The 22,987-nt window shown below is 36.3% G+C and overlaps 1 protein-coding gene across 1 annotated transcript in view; it reads left to right on the forward strand.

The window, feature by feature from the left end:
• Kiaa0825 (KIAA0825 ortholog) overlaps window positions 1–22,987 on the forward strand; it is a 404,739-nt gene that overhangs the window by 95,121 nt on the left and 286,631 nt on the right. Inside the window, exons 10-12 of the mRNA XM_051182787.1 lie at window positions 2,277–2,467; window positions 4,401–4,583; window positions 13,669–13,785. Of these exons, the coding sequence (XP_051038744.1) occupies window positions 2,277–2,467; window positions 4,401–4,583; window positions 13,669–13,785 (491 nt within the window). The remainder of the gene's footprint in view (window positions 1–2,276; window positions 2,468–4,400; window positions 4,584–13,668; window positions 13,786–22,987) is intronic.

Genomic DNA, 22,987 nt, shown 5'->3' on the forward strand with positions numbered 1-22,987 from the left:
TTGAGTAGAAAAAAAACCTCTGTGCTGAAAGAGATCTATAAAAGAAACTCATTTTCTTTGGAAAATGATGGAAAATTTTGCTGATCCCAGTGTTATTAGGTCGTGTCCCTCACCGCCAGTCCAGCATCAGGTAGATTCAAGAGTCTCTTTAAATTTGAGTTAATCAAGCTTTGAGACTTGTCTCTTAGTTTGACAAGAGTTCTTACAACACACCACAAAGCAAATGGAGCATTAATTTTTTCTTTGTTGTTCATTTTATACATTTTTTTCCCATTCAGTAGTTCCCTATGTAATTGGGAAGTCAAAAACACCTAGTCTAAATCCCTTCCTGTCTGAACTTAACTCTGATAGTTTTGAGTTCAAGTTTCCTACATAGAATAATAGTTCCACTTTTTTGTATTATCATTTGAAAATCCATCAGTATTTATTTTGTTTTGTTTTTGTTTTTTGTTTTTGTTTTTGATACAAGATTTCTCTGTATTGATTTGGAGCCTGTCCTGGAACTTGCTCTGTAGACCAGGCTGGCCTTGAACTCACAGAGATTCACCTGACTCTGCCTCCTGAGTGCTGGGATCAAAGGCGTGCGCCACCAATGCCCGCCCCATCAGTATTTATTTTAATGACTACAGTATTTTAGTTATCAGTGTAACTGATATTCAAAAGAATGCCATGTGAAGAAAATATCTGTGTGAGAAGTTTGTAACTTTGGGTTAGGAGTAGAGCAGTCTGTCTCTGCTTGTTTTGTGGGGCAGAATTCCCCTTTGCAATCCAGAGTGGCCTGGAACTTGTAACTAAGCTTAGCCTGGCTTCATTCACACTTACATCAATCCTTTTTCTTCAGCCAGTCAAGTGCTGGGATGACATGGGACCTGTTACCATTGGCAAGGGCACATACTTCTTAGATGACACTTACTTGAAACTACGCTAGTGGACACCATCAATTGCAAAAGTATAGATGAAGTCTCTGTCCCTCCAGGACCTGCAGCCCTTTCGTCCCAAATAAACACACTGAGGGTTATATTAATTATCAGCTGTTTGGCTTCTTATTGGCTACCTCTCAATTATTGACCTATAACTATTAAACTATGTATTCTCACAACGCTGTGGCTTACCCATAATCCAGCTTGTTACCTCTCTGACAGCATGGCGTCACCCTCAAGGGATTCTCTCTGCCTCCTCTCCCCAGCATTCTCCTTGTCTGGCTGCCCCTGCTACACTTTCTGCCTAGCTACTGACCAATCGGTTTTTCATTCATCGACCAATAAGAGAAACATATATAAGGAAGAACATCCCCCATGTTTAGGGCTAGAACAGGAAATTTTAATGGCAATGTTTTGATATATTAACATTTAATTTTGATAAATTAAATCTGAAGCATGTATTCTTTTCTTTCTATTTCAGACAATCTTTTGATTTGGTTTGAAGATAATAGGTCAAATACCCCCAGCCCCAAGAATGTTGCCTAATTAATGCTTACTTGCAAACCTCTTGAGGCAGGCTGTCCTCTCCTTACCTCCTGTTCCCTTTGGCCCAGTCACTGCTGGATTTCCTTCTGAAGTCAGGCAAAAGTTAGTACATAGATGAGGTCTGTGGAGCAATGGGGGGAAATGAGAGTTTGACCTTTGGCTCATGTAAACAAGTAAAATGATGATAATGTGCACCTACGCCCTTTAAAGATGCTATAAAATTAGATTACTGTTTATCTGTTGCTAGTGTAAGCTATTATTAAGACACCATTGATGGAATAGTGATGTGCTAATGTATTCCTCCATAGTTAAGCATCACACTCAGTTTTATGAATGTGCCTAATATGTAGCACATGTGCTTGTTTTCAGGCCTCTTGTTCCATTACAATACAGAATCTGAAAGATTTGTAAAATTAACTCAGTCATGCTAATTGTCTCAGAGAAATGTGCCTCCATAAGCAATGCAAACAGATTTCAGTTTTGGAGATTCAGCATGACTTGTTAAGCAACTACAAAGCTGTTGCCTAAAAGTACATTTTCAAAGGCGGGCCAAGAGTAGGTAGAGCAACAACAATATGCTAGGTCAAATGCTTGTGGTCTGGATTTACACTAGGACATCTCATTGGGAAATGAAATAAAACATATGTTCTTTTTGTCAGAGGGATGTTTAACATCTTGTCAAAATTCTTTCTTGGTCATCTAGCAGGCTCTCCAATGATTTCCTCTCAGCTTGAACTAATTAGTTCCTAAGAATCAAACGGACATTTGGAAGATGTGATTCTGTTGTTTATTGTGTGATGATTTTGCCAGGGGGAAAGATGCTCCTTCTCCATCCAGATGTGGCATTACTTCAGCTGGGCTCTGCGTCATGATCTCTGGACCATACTGCCAGCTAAGCTAGCTCAGGAGATTCTAACAGCGTTTTTGGAGAAGTCCTTGGGTCTACTTGCCTCTAGATATGCTCGGGCCTGTCCCAGTCCTAAGAGAACTGCACAGATCAGGTACTGAAAGCTACTCTTCAAGGAGGCTTGTTTAAAAATGAGCTCGTAAAACAAACTGTGACTGTAAAGCTCGAGACAAAACTTGTAAAGGGTGCCTACTTTCCTGAGGCATTATGTAGGAAAGTGGAGCTTGGTTCCCAATGGCTTCCCTGCTCCTTCCCTTTGCAAGCATTAAAGCCCCTTTGCTTGTAGATGTTCCCACGTGTGCCTCCAGGTCAAATGTACACAAGAAGATAAAGCACCCCGTACAGAAAAAATAGCAACCACACGGCGGGAATGGAACAGTGAACCTAACTTTGTGCCACTAAACAACCAAAGGATTTTAGCCTTTTATTTACTTACTTTGTACACTTTTCAAACAGAGTATTTTTCATTAAGGAAACTACTTTGTATTAAAACATATTCTAGCTCAGTATGGTGGTGCACATCTTTAATCCCAGCACTCAGGAGGCAGAGGCAGGCAGATCTCTGAGTTCGAGGCCAGCCTGGTCCACACGGTTCCAGGACAGCCAGGGCTACATGGAGAAACTGCCTCAAAAACAAACAAACAAAAAACCCAACAATAATAATGAACATAGTCTGATTTATTGTCCTTACTTTTACTCTACTTTTCATTTTGCCTCTCCATATATTACTGAAAGCCAAATGAAGAAAACAAGAAGCAAAAGACACTTGGTTTTAAATAAAAGACGGAATTAGAGTGCAATTTTAGTATTCTAGTATTCTAGTATAATGCAAATGAGCTTAATGATAACATTGAGCCACATGGGAAAAGACTTTTTTTTTTCATATACTTGGCCGAATGTGATTAAAACCTGGATTCAGGTATGAAATGTTTTCAGATATATTTTACAAAGAACCTACAGACATCAGAGACTTCCTTTTTTTTTTTTTCCCCCTTATTTTTGGCAGGAGGAATCATTTCCTAATCATGTTCTTGTAAAACACTCTGTGATTTGAGGGGCATTTAGGTCCTGCTACAGTGTTTCATAAATATGGTATTTTGCAAAGCTGTTTTGAATTACTGATCAAACTGTTTTTTTTTTTTTCCTTTTAAAGAAAGAGGAACTCGGAAGTATAGATGTAAAATTCCTTTTCATAGTAAAGATGACCTTTAGTCTTTTTTTATGAAGCAGAGATCACTTTTGGCTGCAGTATGGCTCATCCTTATGAGATATTTGTATCATCAGATTTGCTGTTAGTTCAAGAGATAAGTAACATATTTAATTAATTAATAGTGCAATAGAAACTTTAGCTTTTTAATTCTGGATGATTGCACAAAATTGTTAAGCAAATCTAGAATTATTGCTTCTAAATTTTCTCTGAAAAATATGTGAATATTTGTATTTGTGAGTTCTTTCTGATGGTTTATGTGTGGATGGCATGGAGATATGTTCTGCTATCAAATACTTACCTGTTATGGTGTATGTGTATGTGTGTGTGTCTCTGTGTGTGTGTGTGTGTGTGGTAGTAGATCTTTTTTTTTTTTTTTTCAATCAACTCCTTTTTGCTCACATTAATTTCAAGACCAGCCTCTTAAGCTTCTGTAAGAGAATTCTGACAATGCAAAGCATGTACTTTTTCATAGAGCTCATGAATTTGAGAGGGAACACAGGGGAAGCTGGAGTAGGAAGGAGGGCAGGAGTGGTTTACATGCAGCATTCATGGATGTTATAAAAAAAACTATTAATTAAAACAAACAAACGCAAAAGATTGCTACAACAGCAGTGCCATTGGTATTATGGGTCATCCAATCATTGAGCATTCAGAAGGCATCCTGACACTTCCTGGCTTGGGCATGTCTATGTAGATATCTCTGATAACCATACCTTTTTAGTCTTACATATGCTTAGGATACACAGAGTAAAGTGTATATAACATGCCAAACCACTATTTTATTTAACATGATTTTTCTTTTCTCTCTTTCCAATAGACTTGATGTCACAACAATCTTAATATGCACTGAGAACATATTATGGTCAGTTTGTACATCTGTACAGGAAGTCTTGAATCCTCATGAGTATATCAATAATAAAATTTTTAAAATCCATACTCATTGCAACAACCTCTGTACAACATTAGCCATTTTGACATCTCCACTACCAGAAATATATCAGTAAGTATCAAATATGTTTTGTTTAACCAAGGTGTAGTCATATATGTTATTGAACTCTGTATTTACTACCAAATAGAAATACTCTGAAGTACATTTGTAATATCATAAATTTGGATATTTTATAAATTAAGCATAAAACAGCTCTCAAGACTATTTAGTCACTCCAAACATGTTTCATGTCTATTGGTTAGACCCATTCAGTTAATAAGCTCTTTTAATGCATTATAAGCCTTACTATATGGCCTTTACTGAATTCAAAGGTAAAACCCTCTGTCTCCTTCCCCTAAGTACTGGGATTATGAGCTTGCATAATCATGCCAGGCATTAACTTTCACTTTCTCAGTAGGATCTGTCTATTAATCTATCTCTCTATTTATCTTCTACCTATCAATCATTTGTCTTTTCAATTTATTTCTGTCACCTTTCTGTATATCCATCCATCCATCCAATAGCTTTCAACTTTTTAAAACTTCATTATGTCTATGCGAGTGGGGGCAGCATGTGTACAGGCGGGTGCTGTTTCCTGTGATTGTAGAAATTGTCAGATCTCTTGGAGCTGGAGGTTGTAAGCTGCCGAATGTAGCACTAGGAACTGAATTTGTCTCCTCTTCAAGAGCAGTATTATCTTTTAAATACTGAGCTATCTCTTGAGCCCAGTAATTTATACTTTTTGTGTGATATAAGTGGTTCTAATTTTTAAAAATATATTTTTAAAAAGCTTTAATGTGCCTCATACTTTCAATAAATCTGGCATAGACCTTAAAGGTAGGTTTTAATGTCTTAACTAGTAATGGAAAGAAGAGGCACATAGGTAATTATACTGGAAAAAATAAAACATTTTTCTTATAAATAAAAAGAAGATATAAAAATTCAAACTGCTTTTAGTTTCAGTTTAACTTGATTGTAATAGGTAATATTATAAAACTTGGAAAAGATCTCATGAACATACTTTATTATCATTTTTTAAATTCGCTCAAAAATTTGTTTTTATATTCAAAGAGTAAATACTTATGTATTCTTGTAAATTAGGCAGAATGCTCCTTTCTGTGCATTTTGGTTAGAATGATATGCCGTTTTCATTCTGAAACATTCTCAGCTGACGTGGTAGGCGGCCTAAGAGTAATTAAAAACTTGGTTTTCAGTTCCCCTACTTTGGCTTGAAGCATACCCATTGCTAACAGGTTCTTCCTTCTTGCAAAACAAGCTGAGAACTTGCTTTAAGAGAGAAGGAGCAGTGGGTAAAACCAACATAAGGGTGAGATTGTATATAAATGGCTTATAATATAAAAAGCTTGAATTTAAAGTCCCTGATAAATCCTAGTAAACTAAACTGATTTACCATGGATGGGAAAATTTCTGTGCTCTCAGTTCAGTGGGTCAGGTCATCTCAGAAAAAGGCCCTGTGAAAACCAGGAACAAGGTTGACAAATTTCATGGCCTAGGCATGGTGAGCAATATTGAATTTAATGGTTTGTCATAGATGGATTGAAAATTTTAACCTCCAAATGCACTTGTAAAACAAATACATTATGACCATAGATTATGTATTTTAATGATAATAATAATGAGACATACATGCTTTACTTTTAACTTATGACGTTTTGGTATACTTAATCAACTATGCAAGTACTCAGAGCTCTGTGATTTGTGCATTTGTAACCTCACTCAAAAAATTTAACCTGCTAATTTCAACTAAAATTATGGAACATTTTGTTCCAAACACTGCCTCTAGACTTTCTTAATATAAAACATAGGCCCATGTCGCTTTCATTCATGAGCAAAAGTCTAAATACATTTTCATGTTTTTGAAAGTTCTCAATGCCAAAATATTCACAATTTGTATCTATCCTCCTTGACTCAGTTTTGCTGTTTTCCTGGGATATAAATCAAATCTTTGAAATGTTTGTTGATTTTTGTGACAAAGGATGTCTATAAGGCAGTGTGTTCTTCATCACCCATGGATATATGTGTATTTTGTAAAACCTTATTGGTTTTCAAGTCACTTTACACAGCAGAGATATGAAATTGTCATATGATTAACATTCTCAAACACTGTCATCTCTTGCTCATGATGAAAAAATAAGCTGTATGCTTTGAGGACTTGGGGAAGGAAAAGCAACAATAAGATGTTAAATGTGTTGAATGTTTATGAACTGTACCTGCCCTTGTTACTTGGCATGAAACTCCTTGTAAGAAGGGACCACCTTTGTTCCAAGTGATTGTGACAGATCAGTGGAACATGTGCTCCTTCTGAGCCTAGTGTAAGACTACTATGTCCTAGCACAAGGATACATGATTTTAAAATCTTTTAAACTTGTTATACATAAAAAGTTTTAGGATGAGTTATACATAACAAAAATGTTAAAAAAAAAGTGTTCTTTTTTAAACTTGTCTTTGTGAATTTTTGTGTAAGCAAAACACTATTCCCTCTATAGCCCTGTGATTATGTGTAAGGATCACAACAATGAGCTATTAAGCTGACTCAAGAAATTTTAGGAAAGGTTGTTAAATTCTGACAATTAAAATTAAATCCTACTTATCCAAAATGTGGGAAGTTGTTGTGAGTAGGTAGTTCCAACATTTAATAATATAGAACAATATAAGTGTTGACATGCCAGTCAAAGTGTAGCATCATAAGAAACAGGGAAGAATGTAGACTCGTATTGCAGTTCACTTGAGATTGCTCATATGGCTTTGGAGTTACCAAACTGCAGAACATCCTAATGTTGTATACCCATAGCTCTGCTTGGAAGCTATGCTAATGTTAGGTCCTTGAGATTATGGCCTTAGTCTGAGTTTTTTCTAGCTATTTCACAGTCCCTAGGGAATGACACATTTTCAGTTAAAACTTTTTCACATTTTAAGAATGAATGACACAGTTTGAAAAAACAGGTAATTCTTCAAAATGTTGAGTACAGCATATGCTTAGGTGAAAAGTTAAGCCTATGAAATTATAACCCAGCAATGAAAACACATGTTCATACCATAAATTAAAAAGTATAAATACAAATTGTATAGAAATGGGCATACCAGCACATTTCTTAGTAGCACATGGTGGAAACAACCCCCAGACCCATGAGCAGATAAACAAGACTCAGATTAAACATATGGAAGAATACTATTCTACAATATAAATGAAATGGCATTTTAAAACATATCACAGCAAAAATGAACCACAAAAGCATTCTGCTGAGTTTTAAAAAGACAGGTATTCCATTCATTAGAAACACCAAGCCATAGGCAAATCTGTAGACACAGGGATCACTAGTGGTTAAGAAGAGAGAAGTAGGCAGCTAGTGGATATAAAGATTAAACATTCTTGAATATAATAGAAACTCTTAATTGTATAATTAAACATGTAAATATTGTGATATTTGAATTATATATCTAAATAAAGCTGCTGAAAGGAATATAGGTTAGCCTGGTGTAATAGTACATGTCCCTGGCCAAGAGAAAAGTGTTTCAGGTTTTTATTGGCCTGGGCTAGGTAGCAAGATCATGTCTTAGTGGGAAAAAGTATGAGTAGAAGTAAAAGTGTCATAGTGGAAAAAAGTATGAGTAGAAGTAAAAGTATTTAAAATTTGGACAAAAGGGGGGAGCCTTGACAATGTAAAATGATTCTCAAAGTATCTTATCCTGGCAATTTTGTTTATAAGGTGGATATATTTGTATACTTTCATCTAAATATTACTTGGGAAACGTATTTGAAAAGAATAGAAAAATACAACCACTTTGTATGTGGTCTGAATAAAGTACAGCATGGGAAACGGCTGGTTGCCTGGAGGCCAAACCTTCATCTGGTTGACTCTGCTGTAAGCGGTGTTTCGTCCTGTCCTCTCTCCTCACCAGATGCCCTCTTCTCAGCCTCCCCTTAGCAGTATGCTCTTCCCACATGGACATGCAAATCCATTTTCCTTTCTTCTTTCTAAACACGGCCTGATAACATCTTCTATTCATCCTTTTTCCATCCTACTGTAGGCTATGCATTTTGCTAGTCATCTTCTAACTTAAAGTCCTTTTTTTTTTTTTTTTTTTTAAATGCCAGAGTGCTGTCTTTCATTTGTGAATTGCAAACCAGCCAGAGTAATAGAGGAAACTATCTTTTACTCTAAGTGCCTTACCTTGACACATGTTTACATTTAAATATCATAGGACCCCAGAGAAAACATATTATATTTAATTCTATTTACTTATTTATTCATTCATTTATTTTGTTTTTCCAAGATAGGCTTTTTCTGTGTAGCTGTCCTCAAACTCAGAGATCCACCTGCCTCTGCCTCCCAAGTACTGGGACGAAAGGTGTGTGCCAACAACCTTGCTTATTTTCTTTTTTTCTGATGCATGATCTTTCTAGGTATCCTAGGCAGGCCTCAAACTTACAAATGGCATTAAAAAGAGAGAGAGAGAGAGAGAGAGAGAGTAAAACTGTGATTTGGATTCTATTTCAACCTTGAAGTGCTTGATTGAACAGTTTATATGTATCTGTGATTATTCTTGATTGTAGCAACATCAAAAAGGCCCACATGTCTTTCATATCCCATATCATCACAATATTTCAGTTGTAACATAATTCTATTTCCAAGATAGTGTTTTTCTCTTGGATTTCTTTTTTTAATTGAAGATGTCTAGTGGTCCAGGCAAAGGGCTGTGCACAGAGATAGGAGAACTCTGAGCTGACACCTTCTTCACCTTTCTAGAGAACTCTCTGTTGAGATGCCTTAACTCTGCTGTGGAGTTGCAGACTCTTAGCATCATATTTAGGGAACCTCTCTGCTGGGCCTGCAGCCAGATTCCAAGTGGCACAAGCCAAACATAAATCCAGCTAAGTCGTTTTAGCTTTTGGGTTTTCTCACTTCTGAGGTGCCTTGGATTCATTTTCTCCCAGCAACTGATTATGTATGCCCAAGAACAAGTTTATATGTTGGGAAAGAGAAAATAAAGATAACAGATAGCATGCATGAGGATGAGAGAAGCAAGAGAAAATGCATCTAGGCCAGAGTGGCAAATGCCTGGTCAGTGCAGAAGCAGTGTGGTGTTAAGGAGAGGGATGGAGCATGGCTGTCTCATCTTGTAGGAAGGACAAGGCATATTTATTCCCCCTAAACAAAGCTCTCTTTACAATCTGATAACCTACAGAAAAGATGTGTTCTGCCTCCATCTTTAAGTACTTAACATTATCTAAGGGATTTAAATTTGGTTTATAAAAAATTATGTTACTAGAGGAAAATATAATATAGATTTTTAAGGTTGTATATTATTCTCTGATATAAATTATTCAGAATATCATCTCTTTTAGTTGTATGCTGAAATGTCAATAGAGGTTAACTAATAGCAAATTCATCATCTTATCCCCCCCCCCTGCCCCCAATGAGCTCATGGACCAGTTTTCACCCATTTATACTCTCCAGAATAATGAAACTAATTTGGGCTCTTGCTGTGGAATTAAATGCTCACACAGATCACACCCCCTCTGAGACCGTAAACATCTGCCATAACATCCCGTATAGTTGAATAACCTTACTCCTGCCAGGCCCAGGAATCCGTAGGTTATAAAAGATGAGGACAGAAACAACCGCTAAATACTGTGTTTTCTTTGGTTTCAATTCTAAGAAAATTTGGCAATAGTTAACCATTCCACTATTATTAGATCCTGTATCATTTTTTTTTCTTCTGTTGATGACAAAATTGCAAGTAGGTAACTATTTCTACTGTTAGGACTTTCATAGGTTTTGAGATGTTTGTGGACACTTTTTCACACCACCTTGCAGCTGTTCTCACAGAGCACTTTGCCTTTTCTGATCCCTTGTTGACATTGACACATAATACTTTGCATGCATTAGCTTACATAATCCTCACACACACTGTAATATCCCCATTTTACAAACTGGAAAACAGAGGCTAAATAAGTTGTCAAATTACTACAAATCTAATGATAAAGTCTACACTGGACCCAAACTCTGTTTGGTTCCATTTCTTCTACATGCAATAAATGCTGCTTCTCAATAACCTTTACTTACCTTCTCCTAGGGACACAGAGAAGACAAAAAACAGTAAACATAAATGATTGGAGGTAGAGCTTAGTCCTATAAAGAAACAAAGTAAAAGATGATCAGGAAGAGATAACAATAGGAGTTATGTTTTAGAGTGTCAGGGAATACTTAACAAAGAAAATCCTCTACGTATGCTATAGAGATGGCCAACCATGATGGCAAGGGCATGCTGCATGAGGTGCCCTCCCAATTCTGGACAAATAGGGACTTCTGCAAAGGGCTCAACAACTTACAGAAATAGTGGGCATACGTGTGATATGTGTGACTCCTGTATTCACTCATGTTCATCATGAAGTCCTTCACCCTTTGCTGTCACTCCCTTTGAGGCTGTCTTTCTTACAAGCCTCTATTGCATCTCCCGCTCCTTAAAGAGCATCTTCTTCCTACATCCTTGCTGTTTTGTGTCTCTTCCTCCAACCTCAGCTGGCCTCTAACCAGACTCTGGTCCACACTAGATTATCACTTAAGTATTTCTGTACCTGCTGACAACTACACCACTTGACACTGCTGGGGACTGCTTCTAGCTTTCTCAAGGGCCATCTCTTTGACATTGCCGCATTGTGTGTTTTCTCAGTAGATAGTCCTGCCCTGTGCTTCTGTGAGAAAATATAGCTCACTGTGCCTTCTTTCATCCTCTCTCATCTCACTCTGTTTCTGGGAGCTTCAACCCATGGTCTTTAGGCAACTATTCTGTCCACATCCAGTCTTAATAAATATTTTCATCACTATTTTCCCATTTATCTCTTGATATGCTTTTGATTAATGTGTTTATTCTCAGCTACAGTACATCTTTACAACTAAGCTTCTGATAAATTTTATCTACCATTCTGTGTCCTTAGTCTGTGAAGTATAGTTTCTATCTTCTGCCTCATACCCGTTTCTCCCATATTAAAGGCACTCTTCTTTTAATTTTGTGTTTGCAATCACATCGAATTACTGCTTGTCCTAGCACTGAGTCTCTGCAGCTTGATTTCTCCCTCCCTCCAGAGAAATAAACAAGGACCAGGGCACTCGTATGCATGCAATGACTAACTAACTAATATATGTATATTCTCTTCAGCTGTTGACATTGTTAACAGCCTCCCTAACACAGCTTTTTCCTGGCTCTTTGCCTTTCCTCTGATTTTTTTCTTTGCAGTTTCATTTTAGTACTTCTTTTTCTCATGCCATGCTTTAAAGATTGACCCAAAGATATGTACTTGACTATCTTTTCATTTTGTACTTGTTCAGTGAGTGAATTCATCCACTCACATGTGATGACTTCCATATGGGTATCTTCAAATCAGACTTGTTTTGTATATACTGGACCAGTAAATTCAAAGTCATGCCTATGTATCTCTTCAGATGTATTTCAAATGCCCACGTAGCTCCATTCCTATTTAAAATTGAGTGAAATTCCTATGAGATTCTCTAGGCTCCTCCTTTACATTTAACCCTCTGTCCTATCTTCACTCCCATGTCATAATGACTGTAGTTCATTCTATTAACTTCAGAGTTCTTATATGTGTCTCTTAGTTAAGGCCCTTCTCACTGATCTAGAACAGTATCAAAGCAATTACTCTTAATTTCCTCCAATCACATCCTTTACTGCTCTGTTTTATCTGTTTTATAAGATATGAAATTTCTAGCTGCTAACATCAATACCATTCTATAAATTCTTCAGAAAGTCCTCATTGCTAGCCTCTATCTGCTTTTGTACTTAACCTCTGTGGATTGATTGCATTTTGTGGTTATTTATAGCCTGATTTATACAATTATTTGGAGATGTTTCTCTGATCTAAAATTTAGTGAAGCTAAAGAAAAAAAATGGCTTTAAGGAGATATGATATATTAAATGTCTAAATAATATCTTCCAAGCATACTTAATTGAACATAACCCATTTCTTCAAGACAATTAGGGAAGAGAAAAGTCAAGTTTAGAAAATAGGACAATACACAAATTCAAGATGCAAAGTGAGAAGAAGTTGGGGTTGTCTTTTTTTCACAACAGAATTAGATTCTATTTTGACCAGTTTCTACCTTCTGCATATGCATGTCTGTTGATATTTTCATTTTGCAGGTCTTATTTTGTTTAAACAATCATTTCTAGGAGATATACTAGACTTTCTAGTCCTCTGGCCCTTACAATCTTTCTGCCCCCTCTTCTGTGATTTAGCTATGATCCTCATGATCCATTGACTTCTGCATTGTAAAAGGGAAGAGATAAAGTGATGTAATTATATTTTAATTAAAAAAATATTATTTCTTCACTATATGGAAATGATCACTTCAGGCAATCCCATTTCTAAAAGTCTTTACTCTTCACTTGATGTGGGCAAATAGATTGTCCATTATAAATTTTTTATCCATTCAAGCTATATACTAAGCACTTAAGTAACAAATTCTTTCTTATTAGATCCAGATCTATAGTTGAATTAGAGCTAACTCAGAAAGATACTAGTCATTTTCAAAAGATGACTGTGGACAGGACATCTGTACAAAGTATTCTATAATTAGTCATTTCCAATAGGTAGCTGTCGATGAGACAGCTTGCTAATTTGCATCTTGCTAATACATTTTACAAGGTATCTCTGGGCCATTAAAAACATACAAAGTTAATTGTAAGTTTTAATTTATTGTTTTATATATATATCACATTGCTTAAAATGTACATATATATTAGCACTTATTATGTGCAGTTTGGTGAAAATCCTATGCAATATAAGAATGCTAGTTTTGAGTGACAAGGCTTGTATTTATTGCATTTTCTGTGGGATTTTTATTGACATAACTATTTCTTCTCCATGTGAGGATTGTTCTACAAAGGTTCTAACTCTTAGGTTTACTTTTTTCTATTCTTTATGTCTTTTTCTTTCTTTAATTAATTTATTTATTTGTTTACTTTGGATAGGGTTGTTGCATTGTCCTCAATAAAATGGTACCACTTTTTATTAAAATTGGCTTGTGAAAACTAAATAAAATTCCAAAATTACTTCAGTGCTCTCCACAGTTGCTGTTTTCTGCATATTCTGAAATAATTAATTTTGTTTCCCTAGGACTTTTCAACATGGTATGGATGAGTCGGCTTCAGCTTCAAATTCCTTAACATCATTGCTTAATCAACCACTCCATTGGGTTTCATGCATGTCACAATTCTACCCTTCTTTACTCAGGTGGGAACTTCCAATGCCATACTATTCTATAATTCTGTGACTCTTTCACATATGTAGTAGAAACTCTGCTTCATGAGTATCAAGGAATCTTATAAAAGGTACTTAGCAGTAAGCAAGGAAGTGGAAAGTATAATTCCATGATGTTTCCTTGAAGCCCAGGAATCAAAGACACAGCACTCACATTCACGTCTTTAACTCCTAACTTAGTTATGTAATGGAAAAGGTGGATTTTTGAGAACTTCATTCTATTTAAGCTAATTACCTAGCCATTTAAAAATTCATTCTTGATCTATGATTGGGGATTTGACAGTTCTGCAGCTAATTATCTGATATAGACAGGAAAACTAGATAGTCATTTTAACTTAGCTCAATATTAGGTAGAAGTTGAGCGGAGTAATTTTTATAATTATGAACAAGATTTTTCATTTTTATTATTTAATTAACAACGCTTAAAAATCAGAAAAAGCATTCACAGAGTAAAATGTACTTCCAAAAAAACCTGATGACATTTTGTGGCATTATGTAGCATGTCAGTTTGATTCTTTGTAGGGTATGTCATTGGAAATATGCTTTTCCTTTGTATCTGAGAATAAAATATCATGAATAGCTAAAGGAGCTATTGGTGTCTTGAATACTGTCTTGTTTTATGTTGGAAATATATTACTAGCAGTTACAGAGTGGTTATGTCCTGTGTCCACCCCCCTCGTTCCTGGGACCCCATTGGCTTGATCTATGCAGGTCCTCTGCATGCTGTCACCACCTCTCTAAGTTCATATGTGCATATTCATATAAGCATATGTGCCTCTCCCATCAGCACATTCCTTTTTCTCTTTGGAACCACCAATTCCTCATTGGGTGAGACTCATATTCTTTGCTCAGTCCTGCTTAATTCAGCCTAGCTATAGCCTGGGAACTTATCACAAAAAAAAGTTCATTTTTATATTTAGCATCTCAATTTTTTCTATTCCCAAGTGTAAATGAACTAAAAAGAGTCATTTTTTTCTGCTTCTGTCAGTAAACGATCTATTGCCCTAACAGAAAGATTCAGCCCTGAGTCCCTGTTCACTCCCAGCATAAATGGTGTCCAGTGCTTGCTTTCTGGGACTTTGTTAGTAGCTTCTGTTGAAAACCTTAAAAACACCTTTGGAAATCCACTTTTAAAATTCCACTATAAAGAATGAAGTGAAGATGCTAGCCAAGTTTTATGTATAAAATAGCTATTAAAGTGTTGTTTATAAGAGAAAAATGGACAATTAATGTTCTGTACTGTTATTGAAAAAAATCACTTATAGGAGAGTTAAAACAATAGACTAGTAAGAGATCAATAAAAGGATTGCTTTTTAAAAGGTATTTGATAACTTATAGAAATCATAGTGATTTATAGTTATTTGGGGTGAGCAGATTAGTAAGTTTGAGGTTATTCAAGCCAGCAGTGAGTGTAGCAGTTATGGTGTCAAGTACCTTACATTGATGATCTTGTAGCCCTCTGTGAGCTCTTGTTGGATAAGCAAGTACTCCTGTGCTTCCTTTGTGGGGAGAAAGGGGCTGTGTGGTGTGGGTAGCAACTTTCTGAAGAAAAAGAAGCTTGTCCATGTCTCAGTCCGTTTGATGTTGGTCTTGGCAAGAGTGCCTTCACCTTTAAATAGGAAACCCATTCAGAGTTGACAGTAACAGGCATTCCTCAAGGATTCCCCCACAGTCTGTCAGTTAGTCGCTGTATAAAGTATGTTTTTTATTACTCAGTTTTGCATGGTTCCTCACATGCTAGTTTAGTGTTTATCTCTAAGGGATAATGAGCTAATCTACCCCAAACTTCCTGAGTGAGAAAAGCCTTGTTGTCTAGGCAAGGTATGTTACTGGGAGGTAGATATAATGGATAGACATTGGGCTATACAATTACTACACATAGAGCATTATTTAAAAAAAAAAAATGAAAAGAAAGCAAAATCTCACCAAATACCAACCGTGGAGGCTTTATAGGTTTTATCACTGGTGGTAAGTTTGCAAGTGGTTTTAATTTTTATCTGTATCTTCCAAATTTCTTACAATTAAACTACGTTAATATGAAACAATTAAAGAAAGCAAAAAGCAAGGCCATTTTCTCTACATGTTCTTTGTTCACATGGTTTAATTTACAATATTTGTTGAGATTATTCTATCTCTACATTTCTGACTGAGTGCTCCCCCTTCCTAAAACATATTATATCAAGCTTCCCACATTTCTTGAGTTATCTGCTGGGGTAACTCCTTTCTCCCTTATTGCCTTGTTCTCCATACACAAGCATTGTTCACAAACCCTTAAAAGACAAAGCCTTCTGAGTACTTGATTGGCCTCTTCCTAGTGCTTAGTCATGTCTGGACTTTTTGTGCCAGTAAACATTGTCTTAAAAACCCTCTCAAAGCCAACCTCCCTATCCAAATCCTTCTTGAAGGACTCCTTAGATTCCATATCCTCCTTGTCTGAATTTCCATGCAGAGTATGGTATGATAACTCCTTCCCTGAATCCCACTTGATGCGTAACATTCTGGCAACTGTTTTCTGCTAGGGCCATTTAACATACTGTGACTTACAGCCCAGCATGTTTATAATAGTGATATAATCTGGGCAGCAAGAAAAATCATTCTAAGATAAATCATTATTGATTTGCATTTTGCCAGCCATGCTAATGGGGGGGGGGTCCTAGAACAGAAATATGAGGCTCAAAACCCCATCCCTTTCAAACCACTTTCCATACTTAAACCAGCTATCACTGCTTCTCTTTTACCCCAGATTATCCTTGGAAACTTTGTTCATCATTTTAGCAACAAAAATTACTCTGGAAAATACATGAATTAGACAATAACAAACTAAAACATGTTAGACAAAACTGAGAAAGAAATGAGATGACTGAAATAGCTGATTATAGTATTTTCCTAGGAATGAAATTTATTTGTTTATTGATTTTTATTCATTTGTTGGGCAGGGGAGGATACATGTCACAACATTTTTTATGGAAGTCGCACAACTTGTGGGAGTCAATTTTCTCCTCCCCCCATTATAAGGATCCCTGAGGATTGAACTTGGGTGGTCAGGCTTGGTGGCAAGTGCTCTGACTTCCTGAGCTGTTTTGCCAGTTTATCATCTTAAGGAATATAATGCCTATTTATTTTGTGCCTATATATTATTTCAGGAAAGATTTGAACCAGCTTTCAGAAATATTAAAGATACTTAATTAAATGTAAATAAGTAGGAAGAAAAGGGGCAAGAAAGACATGAAATTAAACCAAAACAGTGAAAATGCTGTAAGTTAAGTAGAAGGTAACTTGCCTATATTGTCAATAAGGTTACTATGAGGCACATTACTTAATGTATTACTAAGTAAAATAAAGGACATTCAAAGTCTCTAACTATAGTATAGATGATTTAGAAAGAGATACTGTTTTCATAATAGGTTAAACTAAAGCAACTTGTGAATATATCACTATCAAACTAATGGCGTGGTAATACAGTGATTTTGTATAAATGTTCAAGGAAGAATATTCTCTTGATAGTTGTAGCAATCAGAGTTCTCATTCTTGAGAGTAACAACCCTGACAGAATGAATCTTTATATACTAAAAGAGGATTTATTATGGCTTTTATAGGCTAGTTCAGCTTGTCTAACAATGACTGTCTCCTGACAGAAAGGTCAAGAATATGATGTTTGGTCAAAGAGGCTGGGTATATGGGCTGATCTTCAATCTATGTTGGAATCTAGAAGAAGTAGGTTCTACAGCCAGTGAAGGAAGGATAGATGAACTTGCCAGTGAAAGTGAGGGCAAGCAGGAGAAAAGCCAAAGTTTCTTTTTTCCATGTCCTTTTATGCAAACTGTCATGAGAAGATACGGCCCAGATTTAGGATGGGTCTTCCCACCTTAAATGATCCAGTGAAGAATAATTCCTCACAGGTGTACCCAGATGCTTAGTTGATTCCAGATGTGGTCAAGTTGACAACCAAGATTAGCCATCATAGTAATTTATTGTATGTTTCCTTCTAATGCTTTTTTTATGTTTCCTAAACTTTGATCTTCATTAAACTATTTACTTCCAAGGGATTTTTTCAAGTCTTCTTTGCTCAGTAGGTCACAAGTACACTCTGAACCTGAGTAGCATGATCAGCTTGAGGGAGCAGTGTATTCATTTCCTAATTCTTGTTTTCTTCTATGAGGACAGGATACTTTGACACAAGGCTAGTCTCTCCTCAACTGGAGAGCTTGCTTTTTATTGTGCTTTTACTTAAAATAATACTGTTTATGTTTACATATCATGTTCTGGTGAGTGTTCAGCTGACCAGAGCAGATCTTATCTGCTGAACCTGGTATCTGAGGGCCTGAAGAATAGGGCGGACTACAGTCTAATGCTGTAGGCAACTTACTTCAGTTTCAGTGTACTTTTATATATGAATGAAACAAAGAAAGCAATGATCCAAGGACGGTTGTTTGAGTTTAGAAAAACATGCTCAGGAAAACATGATCAGAAAAACATGTAAATAAATGCCAGTAAGCACATACTAAATATTAACAGAATAGCCCTTTCCAAAAACTTTCTCAGGACAGACCGATTTAAATACAATGCCTGACATATACTGTAGATTATATAGGAGAACAAGGCAGAGGCCATATCTAGATTCAGGGTACACTGACCAGATTGAATTCTATAGCTATGCTCTGACATCCATTAAGAATAAACATGTCTTTGTAAATTGAACTTTTAAAGGAGGTACAAAACTAGTCAAGAAAAATCCAAGAAACAAAATGCATCTGAGGCAAAAGGTCTCTTACCTTTTTTCCCAAGTTCCCCAAGGCATTGTTCACCATGGGTCATTCTTTTGACCATGTTCCAACAATCTTCCCTCCTAAATATGTTATATTTGGCCTCACTATGTGATATTATGTAAATACTTATCCAATTCATTTCTTTGACAAGTGTATTTCACAGACTTTTCCCCTGTTAAGTCACTGTGCTGTGTGTTACAGTTAAGGTAAGAGGCAGTTAAGGAACTTGGAACAAAAAAAAAATCCTTCTCAACACAAGAATATAACAACCTAAATTAAGAGGACCAACTGGACAACCATACAGTACTATTGTTGACTTCCTCCATCTTGGGACGTTCTATTGATTTCCTCTTGAGATATTCTACCAGTTTCCTCTTTTCCTTTCTTGTTTCTACCTTTATGTCCCTTTTTATATCATGTACCCAGACCCGCCCCTGAAATACTGAGTATCCTTAGTGTTCTATCATAGTCTCTGTGGTCTCCTATAGCTCTTCTGTACTCTATTTTATTGAAATCAAATGTTGTCTCTCCAAAGACTGACTCAGAGATAGCACCATACATGAATATTTTTCTTAAAGATTATGCTTGGACATTACAGACACTATCCTTTCCAGCCTGATCCTCTTCTATCTGTCTTTGGCTTAGCTAATGGTAACTTCACTCCGTTGCATAGGCAGATCCCCAGGTGGACATTTAGAGACTCTTTTCTACCAACATTCACACCCTATTGCTAAATCTCCATAATTTTAAACCATCCATAAGGCCACTTTCACCTTAATCCAAACCACTGTAATCTTACTCATCCCTGCCATAACATGACAGCCTGTCCTTGCTTTTTCTTGATGGTGCTGAGCCTGGCTCATGGTAGGCAAGCACTCCTCCACTGAACTGCACCCTGGGCTCTGATTTGCAAGTTTTGTATAATTTATGGGTTGACTTTCATTTCCTTTATTTTCTAAACTACAGCCAGAACTTTTCAAACCCAAGCCATTTTTTTTTCTAACTCAAAATATAATATTTCATACCTATGACTTAAAGCCTTTCAATGAGTACATTTATACATACATATCTCTCAGTGTGTCTCTCTCTCTGTGTGTGTTGTGTGGCATTGTCTAGAAAGGTCACATGCATATGAGTCTTTCCTACATTTCCAAACTCTTTGACAACCATCACAATGTGAATTCTCTTCACACATTGCTGTTTCCACCATTTCTTGTCATGCCACTCTTCCATTCTCTAGCATCTCTTTATCTTTATTTAAAGAATAAATAGCCATTCACCTTCATAGCTCAGCTCAGATATGAGTTTTGTAGGGAAGATTTTACTTAATTCTAAAGATTAGTGGGGTTTTTGTTGTTGTTTTGTTTTTGCTGTATCTTTGTTTGCCTTTCCTCTGTTTATTCTTCTGTCTCCCTCTATAGAAGATACCCAGTACATATTATTTGACTGACTGACTGACTGAATGAATGAATGAATGAATGAATGAATGAGCAGGTTAGTTCAGAGTAGTAATGTATATTAACTGCAAAATTAAATATTTCTAGCACTTCATATGAGTGGTAGATCTCTGGTATGGAAAGTGTGATTTTGATGAGCTGGTTACTTCTGGTATCCTCATAAGATACCACCTAGAAAGAAGGGATGGAGGAAATGATGTAAGTCTATTTTAATATAAAATATTTTAAGAGTGTCTTAGCTATTGCTGGCAAGCTGAACAGAGCACTGAGGAAAAGAGCTGGGAGAGTTTGTACTCTGAGATGCCAAGTGTAAGCACAGAGCTGACTAGGGGAGAAGTTTTGGGAGCTGTGATGTAGCTGTTCCAGAGTACGGATGGACAAATAGCAGGATCTTTGGGAAGATTTTCAAAGGCAAAAATCAGTATCTCTGAATCAGACAGTTATTAAAGGGACTAAAAATAGCAGCTGAACTATGAATTTCAGATGGATAGATAGACAACATATAGTTATCTTGAGGCTTATATTTCCTTTCCTATTATGACTTAAAAGTAGTATATGAAAACTACATTGTGATCATAAACATAACTACAGAGTTTCATAATAGATGTGTCTTTTATACTTGTTTTGTGATACCAGAAAATGAGTTAACCTATGAGAGCTTCTGTTTCACTTTATATTTTGATGAGGAAGTTGAGACATAAATATTATATAATCTTATTGATCTACTTAGACATTCTATGCAAAACTATTGTTTGTTTCTTCTTTCAAAAAAAAAAATCTTCCTTTGCTTTTCAAGCTATTCTCATGGGAGACTTATGAGAATTAAATGAGCTAAGGTGCCTCCAAGCCACTCATCCCATTAAATATCCTTCAAGCAGTCATTCCTAACAACTGGCCAGTAAGGAGCTATCTGTTTCAGTAAGTGGCAGACTTTATCAATTATCTAAACATGTTAAAAGGCTCTACTACAAGGGCGATAAAGTGGATAGAAAATGGAACTGTTTTCCCACTGGCTGACCACACTTATCAGAAGTGTGACATTAAAGGAAACCTTTCTGGAACTCCCGGTAATAAGGTTTTATCTGGTAGCCAGGTACTGATAATAGTCATTGACTCCAGAAAGATAAAGCTCCTGAAGGTTGGAGCAGTTAGGGGCTGGGCAGTGACTCTGTGGTGTCCGGAAGACAGTATCCTACTGACTCATGGCTCTATTAGGACTTCAGATGAACTCCTAAGCTCATGGCTCAATTGTTAACATTATTTTCAAAATTAAAATGAACTAACCTTAAAAGCACTTGTTAATGACTCTACCTTTTCATGTCTTTACATCTGGCTAGATTGTCAATCATGCTAGATTGACCAAAGGGGAAGAGGTGCATATAATCTGAATTTCTCTTAATTTTTAGATAATATTGGATACAATGCCAGGTAAGTAAAACTCCTAGAGAAGAGCTAGAGAATATAATTAGAGTTTTTACCTAGCATGCATAAAACCCCAATTTAATTCCCTGCTCAACATACACAGGTGTGAAGATGCACACATGTAATCGTCGTGTTTTTAAGTATGTAAATCTATATTAGTGGACAATTAGTGCTTAAATATCAAGGTAAATTCTACATATATGTATTCATATGTGTATATGTATACATACATACATAAATGCAGATGAATGTCACCCAATTTCTACTTCCTCAATTATCTATAATCATAACTACTATTGAGATTTAGCTACGTCCATTATAGATACCAACTATTTGCAAATATTTTCAGTGTTAACCACCTGAAATTTTTATACTTTTGGTTAACGTGGTAAAGAATGTATGTTGAGTTTTTAATTTCTAAAACTTTTTTCTCATGTACTAAAATTATCTTCTTGGAGAAGGATGACAAAGTGACTTAAAAGTTTCCTCTGCTCCTTTTCTTGGAAAGATTTTGAAAGACGAGTTATGGAAAAAGGAGAGTAATGTCACAGCACTGGAGCTTCCCTGCATCAAGGTCACAACCCTCAGCTTGTCTTGAGTTATGCTCTTGACTTTGTTCTCTGAATAATGTACCTTATGCTTTCTGGTATAAATTTGTCCCAGTGATCCATGCCAGAAACCATCTGGTTGAAATCATTCCCTATATGTTAAGTAACATGGCTCCAATTTGGGATATAGTCTGAAGACCAAACTCAATTTGGGGTTAAAAAATTGGTATCTTCAATCAAGAAGCTTGGATGGAGCCAAACATCTTCTGTGCCAGAAAATACAACTTATCCACCAAGTCTCCATCAAGCTTAATTAGGGACAACATGAAGTAAAGGAAAGAACGTGGGTCTTGAAGTCAGACTGACCTGGATTTAAAGCATCCATGTTTATTAATGAAATGTTTTTTGGCTTACTTGTTCAGTATTTTTAAAACAGGGATTGAAACATACTGTGAGTACCTCAATGCTCATCCCAACTTGAATATTCTAAAGAAACAGACCTGAGTACAAAAATTCAAGTGAAAACATTTATTTTCTAAGTGGAGGGAACACTAGGAGAGAAGGAGATATCAAAGCAAAAGTAGATTTGTGTCACCTTTCGAGTCAACTATTGGAGGAGCTGAACTTAAGACTTGGGGGGAAGTTGTAGAATTTATTTGTTTGCTTTGTTTTCATATGTCAACACATTTTCTTTCTTAGCTTCCTTTTTTAATTTTTAAGAGTTAAAACATAATTACATAGTTTGTTCCCTGTTAGTATTCAGGCATCAGTACTGACCTGTCCTTGGGGTTCTGACAGGATATGCCCTCAGCTGCAGACCTCCTGCGCACATTCATTCACTACCTTCCCTTTTAAAAGGGCCCTGCCCACCTTTCACTGTTCTCTTTCTCTCTCTTTCTCAGTTTCTCTGCCTGTCTGTCTCTCCTTCTCTCTGCTGCCTCCTCTCTGCCTCTTTCTTCTCTTCTGCCTCTCCTGTCCCCAG

The sequence above is a fragment of the Phodopus roborovskii genome, unplaced genomic scaffold (assembly GCF_943737965.1).
Source record: "Phodopus roborovskii unplaced genomic scaffold, PHOROB, whole genome shotgun sequence".
Lineage (NCBI taxonomy): Eukaryota > Metazoa > Chordata > Mammalia > Rodentia > Cricetidae > Phodopus > Phodopus roborovskii.